This window comes from Cantharellus anzutake (assembly GCF_015039405.1).
Source record: "Cantharellus anzutake strain C23 chromosome Unknown EI90scaffold_238, whole genome shotgun sequence".
Taxonomy (NCBI): Eukaryota; Fungi; Basidiomycota; class Agaricomycetes; order Cantharellales; family Hydnaceae; genus Cantharellus; species Cantharellus anzutake.
The window spans coordinates 6,446-18,723 of NW_024067188.1; the positions used below are offsets into that span (position 1 = coordinate 6,446).

Here is a 12,278-nt window from a genome sequence, read left to right on the forward strand (position 1 = left end):
GGTGACTTTATCAAATGTATTACCGGCATCGACTTCCGATGCTCCGTCATCGCCGTTGCCGTCGCCAACATCGCCAAAGTCGTTCTCCTTCACTTTTGCTCATTTTTTTTCGTTCTTTTTTCTACTTGCTTTTCTTACACATCAATCTTAGCACTAGTCGTTCTTGTTATCGCCATTGTTCTCGCATCATGATATAATTATAATTATTACACAGATCCCACATCCATAGCTTCTAATGCATTCACGATTCTTCCAATGACATGGTGATAGTCATGGTTATCGCCATCGGCGTCTTCGTTTTCATCCTCCCAGTCAGCGTCAGGGTAAATTTGTTCCACCACTGTGTCTTGAAGGCCATTTCCCATCGTAGGATCTTGGCCGTTGTTGGGGGTTCTCTCTGAAGGGCCAGGGCTGTCCAGGTTGGGATCGGGTGCCGTCCCAGCTGAGGATGGATCATTGTCAGCACGGCAATCCAGACATAGTGATAGATCAAACATACGATCAGGGGTTGATACATCAGCTTGGCCTGTGTCTGCCGTTGAAACGGGGCTTCCAACAATGCGGGGTGCTGGAAGAGGTGTGCAGGTGCCACCTTGCTTCTCCAGAAGCCTCAGTTTGCTACGCAGGTGTCTGTTTGCTCTGAGTCGGTACTCAAAGAGGAGTGCTATGTACCTCGATAGCTCGGGGTCAGTAGGTTTGATAGTTTCGATGTTTTGATGCAGCCGAGCTTCTTCCTCGTCCATGAACGCCCATATCCGGTGAGCTTCGATGCTGACAATCTCAATCTCTTCGCGAGCACGTTGAAACTTGTGCCAGGCGCGTGTTGCTTCACGGAAGTGGTGCTGAAACCATGGCTTATCCCGGATATCTTCACGGCCACGCAAAAGAACGATGTCGGACAGGAAATTCAAGTCCGTAACATCTTGCCACGTAAGCGATGGTTTGGGAGGGTTCATAGAGGCTGCCATATTGTTATACTTCTCAAGTATCGACTGGAGGGACTTCCCTCGCTTAGCGACCAATGCAGAAATTTGCTGGCGAGCTTTATAGTCTGAGAGCAGATGGTAAACAATGTTTTACGAGATAAGATAAATAGTGTTCATACCTGTTTTTGGCAACCCAATTTTCTCAAGCTCAAGCTGACGCGATATGGCTCGTTGTTCAAGCTCATCAAGGACTTGGTGGTAATCCCGCTGTTGGCGCAAAACTACTGCTTCGTGGCGTTGAGGGGAATCAAGTGCCCAAGGAAGAGTCAGCGATGATCTGGCTTCAATTGCCAACACACTTGAGCGAGCAGCTTCGAGGGTTTCGTTTGCCTGAGCTAGGTGCTGCCCAAAATACGCAACTACTCCTGCCGGCGTTGCAGCTTGCATTACCCAGTAATGCACCGTTGCTCTAAATTAGAAGGAATGCAAGCTCAGAGCCAATGTACATTACTGACTACTTACTCAGCACGCTCAAGATATTCGATAGCTTCTAAATACTCAATCTTGACCTTCTCATCGTCAGGCTCAGATTGAAGCGAAAAGATATAGTCTCGTTCTTCAGATAGCCACCGTGGGCAGTCTTGGTCAGGATCAAAGTCAGAGAATAACTCTTGTGTGGCGTCAAGGGTTTTTTTACTGTCACGAATGATCCTGTCAGCGGACTTGAAGTTGCTCAACAGGAAGTCACCTATCAAAGACGATGTCCATGATAATTAAGCTATACATGAAGCAATGAGACATACCTAATTTCTCATACTTGATCTCATCCCATTTGGAGAAATGGAGGTGGATACGGAGGTGACGGTAATAAGGAGAAGCATGACGAATGATGGGTGCGAGGGCATTGCTCTCCGAATAGACGCGTTCATTGCCCTCACCATCTTCGATACCCGTGCCTTTCTGTAAACTGATGAGGAAGTCCAACTGGCAGGACCTGTCATGGGCGGCACCATGAAAAGAACCGGTACAACACCTGAAATTGGCCGCTTTGGCCAAATCCCCAATCGATGACTTCGATAAAGTCACAGAGAAAGTACACCCAATATCGTAAACGAACAATATGTTCTTCCCAAATGTACGTATGAGCTTCTCGGCAGAAGCCAGAGGGTATTTTGCACTATCACAACATTAGCCGCGTGACAAATACCAGAATTTGTGGCTCACAGCTCTCCACTCTGAACCATATCAATAAGGAACTGTACGATTCCATGGCGACAAACAACTGAAAAAATACCCGTTTCATCCATAACCTGTAGGGCCCCAGATCTTGACTTCGATGGCATCGGTCGGGCATTCTTCCAAGCCAAGCAGGCATCCGATATCAAAGGCTCCTCTGTCTTCTGTCATGGAATGTCGTTGTGGGGGATGCTGGATGAAAAGGATAGACATACCTGGCTTGAAGTCCCTCGTTGTGAATGCTTTTGGGCGCTAGCAAAGCGGTCAACATCTTCCCGAGTGATGTAGTAATCGCTGACAAATGCACGAGAATCCCCTCAAAATGGTGACGAAGCCGTGAGAGGGAAGTGTTCCCATCACCAGTCACAATAAACTGGATTGGACGCTCTGGCTCATTCTCGACCTAGAGCACAATATTACCGAGATATGCGCTACAACTTTATAATGATTGCACTTACTTTATGATGGCAGGCAGGACAGGAGTGCCTGAGCCGATAATCAGGTAGATTATATCCAAGTTGCTGCTGGACAATACCACGTAGTCGATCCAGGATACGGTAATAGATGTCAAACGCAAGTGAGACCTGCGTTCTAAGGTGAGGCTGGAATACCGTCTATTGGTATACATTAGCAAACAAGATATTAATAACAAAAAAAAACCAAAAACCTTATGCATGTCAGTGAGCAACCGAGCAAAGCTCTGGATACTGAAGTTCGATGCCACCCGGAAAAGCGAATAAAGAAGTTCGAGGGTTCGTAAGGAGAATGCAACTTGAGGGTCTGTTGGCGTTGGAGGAAGGTACCCTGCACGCAGGAGTGCATGCACACGGTTGTCTATCTCGTCCCATGGTATATATTCAATCGAATGACCATCTGCAAGGAAAAGGGAGGATGAACGTTCCGTACAATATAGGACGTAACTCACTAAAGATATCGATGCATTGTATCTCAAACCAGTTGCTCCCTTGCCGAGGCTCTGGGTAATGCGATGGTGTGCAGGATAAATTGTTTATCTTGATGCGTAGATAGAGCTTGGAAAGTGAGTCAAGTTGCTCGTTCCATTGGGCATGAAGCCTGGACATCCGTGTACTCCACTCGCGCCCCTTCCTGCGCCTGAAAAATATGGTCTGAAACAATCACCCAGCACGCTTAAGACAAAGGGGACCCACGGCTTTGGTGCTATCGTTGATATCAGTCTACGTAACTGCTCATAGTCAAGCCCGACGTCGTCAAGTAGGTTCAATTGATCTCCCGGCTCGTCCTCCCAATCGTCAAGAATCTCCGGTGCTGGCCCTCCATCCTGAATCTCCGAAAGACCTTTGACAACAGCTTTTGATGCAGCTGCCATCCACAAGATGATCATGAGATAACGCAAAGTTTGGGGGGATCAAGCTTACTTTGCATCAATTCTTCATGGGCTGCATCTGTGGCTAGCCGTGCCTTCTTCCGTGCCACTGCACCACTCCGAGTAAGGGCTAATGAGTCCGTACCCCAATTAGTCATGATTACATGGCGCTTGCGCCTGTTGCCCATCCTGATCTGGCAAGGCAAACTTGTAAGGCATTTGACGCGGAATGAAGAAGAAAGCTCACAGCAGTATGATAATGGAGATGATTGACGCTGGGAAGGATTGTTGAGCCTACTGAGGAAACGACAGTCAAAGGAGTGATAACTGTCAGTTCGTCACTTGAATATAATATTCATTGAGCCAACATGCAATTCAATGGGAATCCGTGACATTCAATTTGAACACTGCCAACACATTGCCTAGTGCGCTACACAAGCTCTTCTAGTCAATTGATATGAATAAGGACGACGGTGAATACACATTAAGTTGTTGCTTAGGAGAGGACTCACTCACTTTAACAGACTTGATGTACACAAAATCACGAGCAACCGCACAAGAGGTCTTTGAGAGCTATGTTAAAGCCAGCAGTAGAGTATACCGCTGGGATGACAATGAAGTCAAGGGTTTCAACAGAAATGTGAGTGAGAGCTACATCCTGGACTTTTACATGGCATGGAAAGTGAACGGTGAGTGCTGATTCATAAACACGTTCCCAGCATGCTTACAACAACGCAGGAGGGCCTCCACTCGGGGTGGGGCAACAACGTCTAGAAGACATCGAGCGGGTTATTCCAAGAGAAGTCTTTACAAAGGAGATGGCACATATGGTAATGGAGGACCTCTTAGCTCCGTTGCTAGCGGTGCGCACTCAGATGTGGGATATTCGTGCATTAGTGGGTAGCTCTTAACCTTTCATGGGACTACGAACCTTACCTGTAGGAAAGACCTCCATCTTGGATCGCCTTGGACACCACAGCTTTGCCTTGATTGATTATGAGGGCCGAAAGGCGCCTATCGACATCATTGCACCGAAAAGCATTGGAGTTAATGAGGGCTGGGAAAAGTTGAGATCAGAACTCCTGGACGCATTCATGAAAACCCCTCAGTCCATCAGCGCACCGGTGATTCAGATGGTGATATCCCCCACCTCCCCAACCAATCAGGGAAGTTCCGTCACGAGCACAAGTACCATGCATGCAACTGCGAGCAAGGTCTCTACGCCAGCCCATTCCAGGGCTCATTCTGTATCAGCGGGCCGTTTCGTCAGCAAGAGTAAAGGCAGTTCTCAACCCCCACTTTCCTTCAAGATGCCGGATCCAGCCTCTATAACGTCCACACCGATGCCCCCAGGTCCCCCTACAGATTCGAAGCTACGGACCGTGTCTGATTCATCTAGCCTATGGGAAAGATTTGACAGCGAAAGCCCAGATGCAGACGCAGTGTCTGAGCATGTCCTAAAGGTTTCACGTGCATCGAGTGTAATTGTGCCAAGCAACGGTGAGTGCTTTGACACATAACTGTGGTGCTAAAGGCTGAAGGATCCTTGAATGTAGCCAGCCGTCAGCCCATGGTTCCAGTCAATCCCACCCCTGAGCCATCGGCGTTAACTCAAGCAAATGTGGCAACTCTGCAGTCAACATATGAGTTGCCTATTCCAAGCGTCACATCCCCAACAAAGGACTCAACAGTCCCACCAGCCAGTACACCCATGTCATCATGTTGTGCCGTCGAGCCTCATGAACTTCCTGATAAGGATCGCCAGCTTACCGACACAGATATACACTTCATTGTTCTTTTGGCTCGATCTGAGGAGTTCAACGAAATCAGCTATCGTGATATGCTGGTTAAACGCTTCGACCGTACGCCAGCTGAGGCATACTTACTTGCAAAGGTGGCAGCTGCAAACCGAGGGGCGTAAACACATTTTCTACATGTTGAACAACAACATATGTGAATTTACTGCTAAAATACGTTTAAAAAAATGGAGTTCAGTATTATATAAATTTGATAAAGCATGGACGTTCAATGAATTGAAAGACCCTGAGTTTGCTTGTTATTGTTTTTCTCTGTTTCTATTCAACACAGTCACTCCGAAATGTCAGTTGCGCCAACACCGCAAGGTAATGTTGGAGTTACTTACTTCAAGCCGAAGTAATAGGACGTACTGACACCCCAAATGGTTCCAGTGGCCAAAGCGAAAGAGAAGGACGTGACGAAGCAGGAATTTAATGCGCGAATCATGCAACTGAAGGCAAATTTCGAGGTTCAGGTGTCAGCTATTGCACTTGAGTTTTCACGCCGTGGCCATCACTATTCCCAGCGCCAGATCCGAAACCAAGTGATCTATAAATTATCAAAACCTAAGAAGACGCGTAAGCCCACAATGCCCAACGCATGGGCCCATGCACAGGCAGAGGCAGAACGTTTGAAAGGTAAGGAATTAACTTACATGAGCAAGAGGGGCGTGTGCTTACGGAGTACTCTAGAAGGGGCATTGCCTAACCTGCCTTACAAGGAGGAGTACCTGAAAGTACTCGAGGACATCAATGGGGGGAAACTCGCATACGAGGACGTCCAAAAACCCATGACATCAGAGGAAGAGTACACTTCCCAGGTTATTCTGGACGGCGTTATGGTTAAAAGGCACAATCGCGCGTTGAAAGAGACGATAATCTCACCAGAGTTATCCATGAACTCTATTGCAATCCATGCGCGGGACCAACTACTGAGCATAGTACGTTTCTGGCATCTAAAAGCGAGCAAGGATTTAGTACTCAAATGCACCAGGCCAAATCAGTCCACCAGTCATGCGGCGTTGAGGTGCTCGTGTTGATGACTCGAGGCCACTCAGAGGACTTATTTGCGCCAGTCGTCTGGGGAACAGATAAGGCCAAAGCCTTCTGGGCAGCTGTAGCACATGTGGATATGGGAGTACAGATTCGCCTCATGGAGGCCCATGTAGTTGGTAAATTAGAAAGTATGTGGTTGAAATCAACGCATGACTACTTACTGATATGAGGCATGAGCTATGGTCCAGGGATATAATGCAACAGCCGCGGCCATGCGTGAAGAAATAGCCAAGGTAACTAGGATAAGTCTCCGTGAGTGGCGTCATCCAAGCTTTCCGGCACACACTAACTAAATACACAGGCGAACTGAGTGGGAGGTCTAGGTTATCGATGGAATGGCAGCCGAGGAATTATTTGAAACTTACGATCAAACATCGTATCGCAATTGACATGACGAATTACCCAGGTGGCAAACTGATCGAACCGAAGCTTGCACGCGCCGACCACATGCGTGAGGTACTCAAAGGATGGAAGGATGGCCAGATTAAGTGGGTCGAATTGACAGAAGATCAAGTTGAAAAGAGGCGTGAAGAGCTAGCTGCACTCACCGCGATAGTCAACCCCAATGAGACTGCCCGCTCTATGTGAGACTCCCAAATGCACGAAATGACACACTAAAAAGCGAGGTTTCCTTGACATTCAGTGCGACAGATGGCGAGGACGAGGAGAATAACATTGGGTCAGCGAATATCCCTTCAGGGTCAGCGCATTTCGTTGCCAGCGGAGAACATTGCCAAGAGCGGACTAACACCATCTGTCACTCCCTGCGCACCTTAGATCTGCGGCCCCGGCTGTCACCCCATCTCCTCTCCAACCTAACGCCACTCAGGCCCCAATAGTGACAAGTGGAAAGGCAGCGACTGCTACGTAAGCTCTCACCTTTGCTGGCTAGCCTATTACTGATCGAACGACACCAGCCGAGGTCGCAAACGTAAAGCACCGCAAAATTCGAACCCCCGAAAGAAGAAACAGCCAGCGTCTGCTGTTGCGTGCTAGAGAGGACGGAAATTGGTGAGGGATGAAGTTTTCCCGACACGTGTCAAACGTTGGTGGCTTGGACACATTTGTACCTATGTGTTGGTTGGCCTGCAACAGAAAAAGCAGTCACATGTGTAATTCCCCATCGATTTCAAGAATATTAACATCACCGATGCGAGCTGCGTTGCAACATTAATGTCGGAGCAGCAATGGTACGATGGCGGAGACTGAGGATGCGATGAGTTTGAGTTATTTACATCGGAGTATAACTATAACTTTTAGTATAAGAGTACAAAAGAAAGAGAGGAATGTGCTTAACGACTACCAGCGGGGCTTGGGGAGGACAAGATCGGAGGAACTATCTGTGATGGCGATAACAAGAATGACTAGTGCTAAGATTGATGTGTAAGAAAAGCAAGTAGAAAAAAGAACGAAAAAAAATGAGCAAAAGTGAAGGAGAACGACTTTGGCGATGTTGGCGACGGCAACGGCGATGACGGAGCATCGGAAGTCGATGCCGGTAATACATTTGATAAAGTCACCGAAGAAGTGCAGCCATTTACTATTGCAATTGAAAAAACGAGTCACGGGCACCCGAGAGCTTTCGGGCCCTTCGGGCCCTCCCGTAAAATTTCCTCAGTGCAGACAGTGCATCGGTGCAGCTACTCAGACGCCGAAATACTATCTAAGACGGTAGGTTGGCTGATAGCCCCTGGTTACCTACTTATATTGATTGGGTCACGAGTACTAGGTGCCTTTCATTGATCTCCTTTGTAGACTTGTGAATGATGACAAATATTGCATCATTCAGCCTCGTTTTAAGCTCAGAAAACTTTTGGGCAAACGACTCGAATTTCTCCTGCCAAGACATGGATTTAACCATTCGAACTGGATTCGCGGGGTAAATGGCTGCGAACGTTCCTGACTAAGCCTCGACTGACCGATAACTTTTTGTTTGAGGTAACAATCAATCATGTTCCCACAATCATCTATCCCGCTCTAACATGTACGTTAGAATGCAATGAATATGGGTTTACTTGGAAGTCAAGATACCTTCATTTTTTGAAGAATTCCGACAATCCCAGTCTCCTCGGGTTCATCTGGAGCGGTCGATGACAGCTCAGTCAGCTGGCTCATCATATCTGCCATTTGATTTAGGAGCACTAGCGCCCTTCGATCATTCTTTAGACGCTGGAGCTCAATATTTATAATTGCCTATCCCAAGAGTATTCTGCATTTCTTTTCTTGCGTTAGGAAGTCGAGTGATTGCTCACTTTAAAGGGGATGGCGACTATGGCAACAAAGCTATGTACAGTCGCCAAATTATCCCTGGGTCGAAGGCTGGGTCAGAAGATGGATCATATGCCGCAGGTTTCGCACTGACAAGATGGAAACAAATGTGCTTAGGGGTGCGATGAGATCATCAGAGCTTCCAGTGCTGGCAAGACCCAAAATCTTGGAGAAATCAAAATTAGCGCCCAACACGGCATTCTGTTTCGTACTGAAGGAGTCAACTGTCTCAGCTGTCATAGGTGAGCGTATATGCAACGGCGCTTTCTCAAGAGAGTGCTCACCAGCTTCGCTAAATTTGTTCTCGATGGTGCTCGAGTTTCCTTCTGTCAAGACTTTTGAACGCTCTTGCAGCGACCTTAGGTCTGGCATGACGGCTCTATGGGGACAACCGCACTGCCTTTCCCAAAGGAGGACATTCAGACAATACGCTGTTACATATTGAGACTTTGTGAGGCAAAGTCACTGGTTATTTGAGAAGCACAACTCTAAGCGCTGGTAGATAGCATGTAGCATAAGGCTCTCGCAGACGCTTGATAACATTGTTTGAACACCCAATTGATCGGGACAGTTTCAGTAATGGTCCGCCGGGATCTTCCGGTTCATGACTTAGACTGCTGTTATCCGAGCATACCTGGTATGCCCTATAGCTCTGGAGCCGAGCCTGTCCCTTCGTCAATCTCTACAGTCATTCTCAGAAATACCAGGAAAATGCTGAGGATTTTGACAAACGCAATAGAACCGCAGAACTCATCCCAAATATGTACCTGAACGCCTGAACTTGCAGTAACGACCCATTCGTCTTGATCAGTCAGCATGATCTTTAACCCGCTGGAAAAGATATTTTAACAATTCGAGACCAAAACAAGCATTTAAATGATTCATGAGAGCCCCGGACCAACTTCGTGACGAGACAAGGGTGGACTCCAACGTATTTTTGTGTGTATAGGCTAGAAACTATCTGGAGAGGGCGCGCGCTGATCTAATTTCTTTTGTCGACGACGTCAAATCCATACTGAGTTTTCATCTGGGTTACTTCAACGCTAAGCCTTTGTTTCTCCATGCTAATGAATGGAATTACTCACCTTGACCTGTTGATGTCATTAGCGCCCTGATGCTAGCTCCATTCATCTGGCATGTGAATACCGAATAATATGAATTACTCCATCGCCTCAGGCAGCCTTGAGGGCGAAAAACCAAAACGTTGCGATCTGGATCCGCCAGATTGGAGCGGAGATAGAGCACCAGTGGAACACCCCACCTAGCCTGAGAGTCCTCCAGATAAAAGCATGGCTCACAGTTTACATACAAAGTCACTTACAGCGAAGTGCAAAAAAATCTGCCGGTTTCGATTTTGACGGAAGCGATCTGGGGTGGAGTCACCCGCTACCAAAATCAGGATTTGAATGGAAACCCCAATGGCACCGTAGAACTCCCCCTGAATGTGGTGCTTAAGCGCCCAAACTCATTGCCCTTGCATCAACAAACCGTTAACTCTGTCTAGCTAACACGGGAAAACATCTTGAGCGCAGCGCAAAAGACATCTTGACCCAACAAGAGATTGCTGAGGCCTCGGGAGTGTCCGAACGTACTGTTCGGAAGTTGCTCGCTGCTCCGTCGTCCAGCGGCTGATTTGGTGCCTAGTCCCCCTCACCTGTTCTTCCGCACCATTTCCTTGTGTATTATTAGCTGATTTCTTACCTCGTAAGTGGTCCTTGGGCCTCGTATCCATCAATAATGCTGGCAATGCGATTATGAGGGTCAATACAACACCCAATGTTTCTGGGAATCGTAACTCTGTCCGAATCCAAACTAGATCCAGAGGCCAGCAGCTGAGCGTGATGAACAGCTCCGAGCAGATTTCAGGAGGCATATGGGGGCGACTTACAATGCCAATCAACTCGTTTTTGTGGATGAGACAGGGTCAACCGTCATGCATCGTCGCGTACATATGGCTGGGCCCCTTATGGAGATAGGGCTCACCGACGTGATTTCTTCGTCCATGGCACTAAGTTTGTACTGAGCATCTAATTGGTAACCATGATATTCAATTTTTACTCTTCAAACTGCTGTTGCCCTTGCCGTGATTGCCGAGGGTGAAGACCCCGGCGCTTGAGCTGTTGATCCAAATAAGGAAACCCCTGTCGTGAGCCACGATCTTGCCAACTTTTTTAGGTAGAGGATTCACCTGCCCCACTTACCCGTTCGAATCAAAACCGGCAGATTTTTTTGCACTTCGCTGTAAGGGTCACATCATCGGTGTTTCTACATCGTAGGGATCTAGTGAAATGTCGGAGTCCCCGGCCAATGCCCCTTTCGCCCAGACTTAAATTTCGCAAACCCCCTTCTTCCATGTCTTAGGCCATAATATCAATCTGCTCCAGAATCAGAGCCATGCGCGCTGATATGTCGAGGTGACCTGCGATCGGGAATAATATTGTCAGTGTCCGGAACTCCCTAACGGCCCGATGCACACCTTCGATGACGCTACTCAAGTCGACGTTCTCTACACCACCTACACCACCGATCGTATCAGTGGAGCATAAGCCACCAATCGAACCCATATTTGCTCCTCCCAGAACTTCGTGAAGTCTACCAACACTCGCTAGGACAAAGTCATTTGAACAGTATCTGTGTGGCGGGTGAGGACACCGCATATATTCCATATAAAAAAGGCTGCTCACGCATTTACCATCCGTCGTCCAATCTGGCTCCTTGCCTTTCTCCATTCTTTCTTTGACGGGGCAGAGGGGAGCGATATCAGTACTGCAGTATCGACGAGGGGCCCAACGCCCCTCGCTCCGCCTTCCCCGACCCCCTTACTGTCTAATATTAAAAGAGCCTCAAATAAAACCAATGCTCCCAAGGAGAAACCGATCTAGAACAGGATAGGGAGGCGTCGGTGGGAGGTAGCACAGCTGCTGGATGGCATAACACAACATACCAGCGTCACGGGCCGTTTCCCTTGTATCCCATCGTGCAGAGCCTCAGCTAAAAGAATCGCAGCTTTTTGTGCTCTATCCTGGTAATACTTTAGAGGTTAGATTCTGCGGGTGTTCAGCTGGATGACCGTACTCGAGCTCTTATCCAATCATTGTCCACGATCAGCCCTAGAAAGGAGTGCCTCGTCGGGTCGAGACTCTCGAAACTATTCTTTTCTGACTAACCAGTGGCTATGTAGATGGAAACAGGCAATGAAACGGCCGCCACGACAGCGCTCAGCGCTGTGTGCTTGATAACCTCCATTTTTGCCTGCGTCACTAACTGTGATTTCACCCACGAGTTCAGTGACTGGCCGATTGTTAGCATTGCTAGGAGCAGCAACGTTAACGCACTCCTTGCCAAGTGATGTCAAATGGACTCGCCATCTGGAGAGTGTGACAGGACGAACAGATCCTGCTTGGACTCCTCAAACAACCTCCTACAAGTCTTTGCGGCATCTAATGACTCGTGCTCCGACTCAACTTGGATACCGGGGATGATAATTGACGCCTATTTCCGATTTCTGCTGAGCTTCCAAATCAGTGGTCGATGGAACTATACCTACGACAAGACTTGGTGCCTTGGGCCTAGAAGTCTCCCCGAGTTCAATGATGTCTGGAAGCGAGGGCGATTCGTGCACATTGTGGGAGCCGGGACTTCCTGCAGCGT

The 12,278-nt window shown here is 48.0% G+C and overlaps 3 protein-coding genes across 3 annotated transcripts; 2 read left to right on the forward strand and 1 right to left on the reverse strand.

Moving 5' to 3' along the window:
- Positions 1-206: 206 nt before the first annotated feature.
- On the reverse strand, positions 207-3,665 carry EI90DRAFT_3138775 (uncharacterized protein; the record flags this gene model as incomplete). The annotated part of the gene is made up of 13 exons (XM_039064906.1): positions 207-442; positions 500-1,051; positions 1,106-1,395; positions 1,449-1,674; positions 1,730-2,103; positions 2,151-2,326; positions 2,378-2,414; positions 2,462-2,565; positions 2,621-2,776; positions 2,830-3,035; positions 3,088-3,275; positions 3,332-3,503; positions 3,560-3,665. The coding sequence occupies 13 exons, from the start codon at positions 3,663-3,665 to the stop codon at positions 207-209; spliced, it is 2,823 nt and encodes a 940-aa protein (XP_038907738.1).
- Positions 3,666-3,964: 299 nt separating this feature from the next.
- On the forward strand, positions 3,965-5,428 carry EI90DRAFT_3138776 (uncharacterized protein; the record flags this gene model as incomplete). Its single annotated transcript, XM_039064907.1, has 5 exons — positions 3,965-3,980; positions 4,032-4,196; positions 4,246-4,395; positions 4,450-5,007; positions 5,064-5,428. 5 exons carry the CDS (start codon positions 3,965-3,967, stop codon positions 5,426-5,428), a joined length of 1,254 nt encoding a protein of 417 aa, XP_038907739.1.
- Positions 5,429-5,686: 258 nt separating this feature from the next.
- Positions 5,687-7,408, forward strand: EI90DRAFT_3295517 (uncharacterized protein; the record flags this gene model as incomplete). The annotated part of the gene is made up of 7 exons (XM_039067458.1): positions 5,687-6,244; positions 6,316-6,487; positions 6,537-6,611; positions 6,766-6,943; positions 7,003-7,059; positions 7,137-7,226; positions 7,277-7,408. 7 exons carry the CDS (start codon positions 5,687-5,689, stop codon positions 7,353-7,355), a joined length of 1,209 nt encoding a protein of 402 aa, XP_038907740.1. The 3' UTR covers positions 7,356-7,408.
- Positions 7,409-12,278: the final 4,870 nt, after the last annotated feature.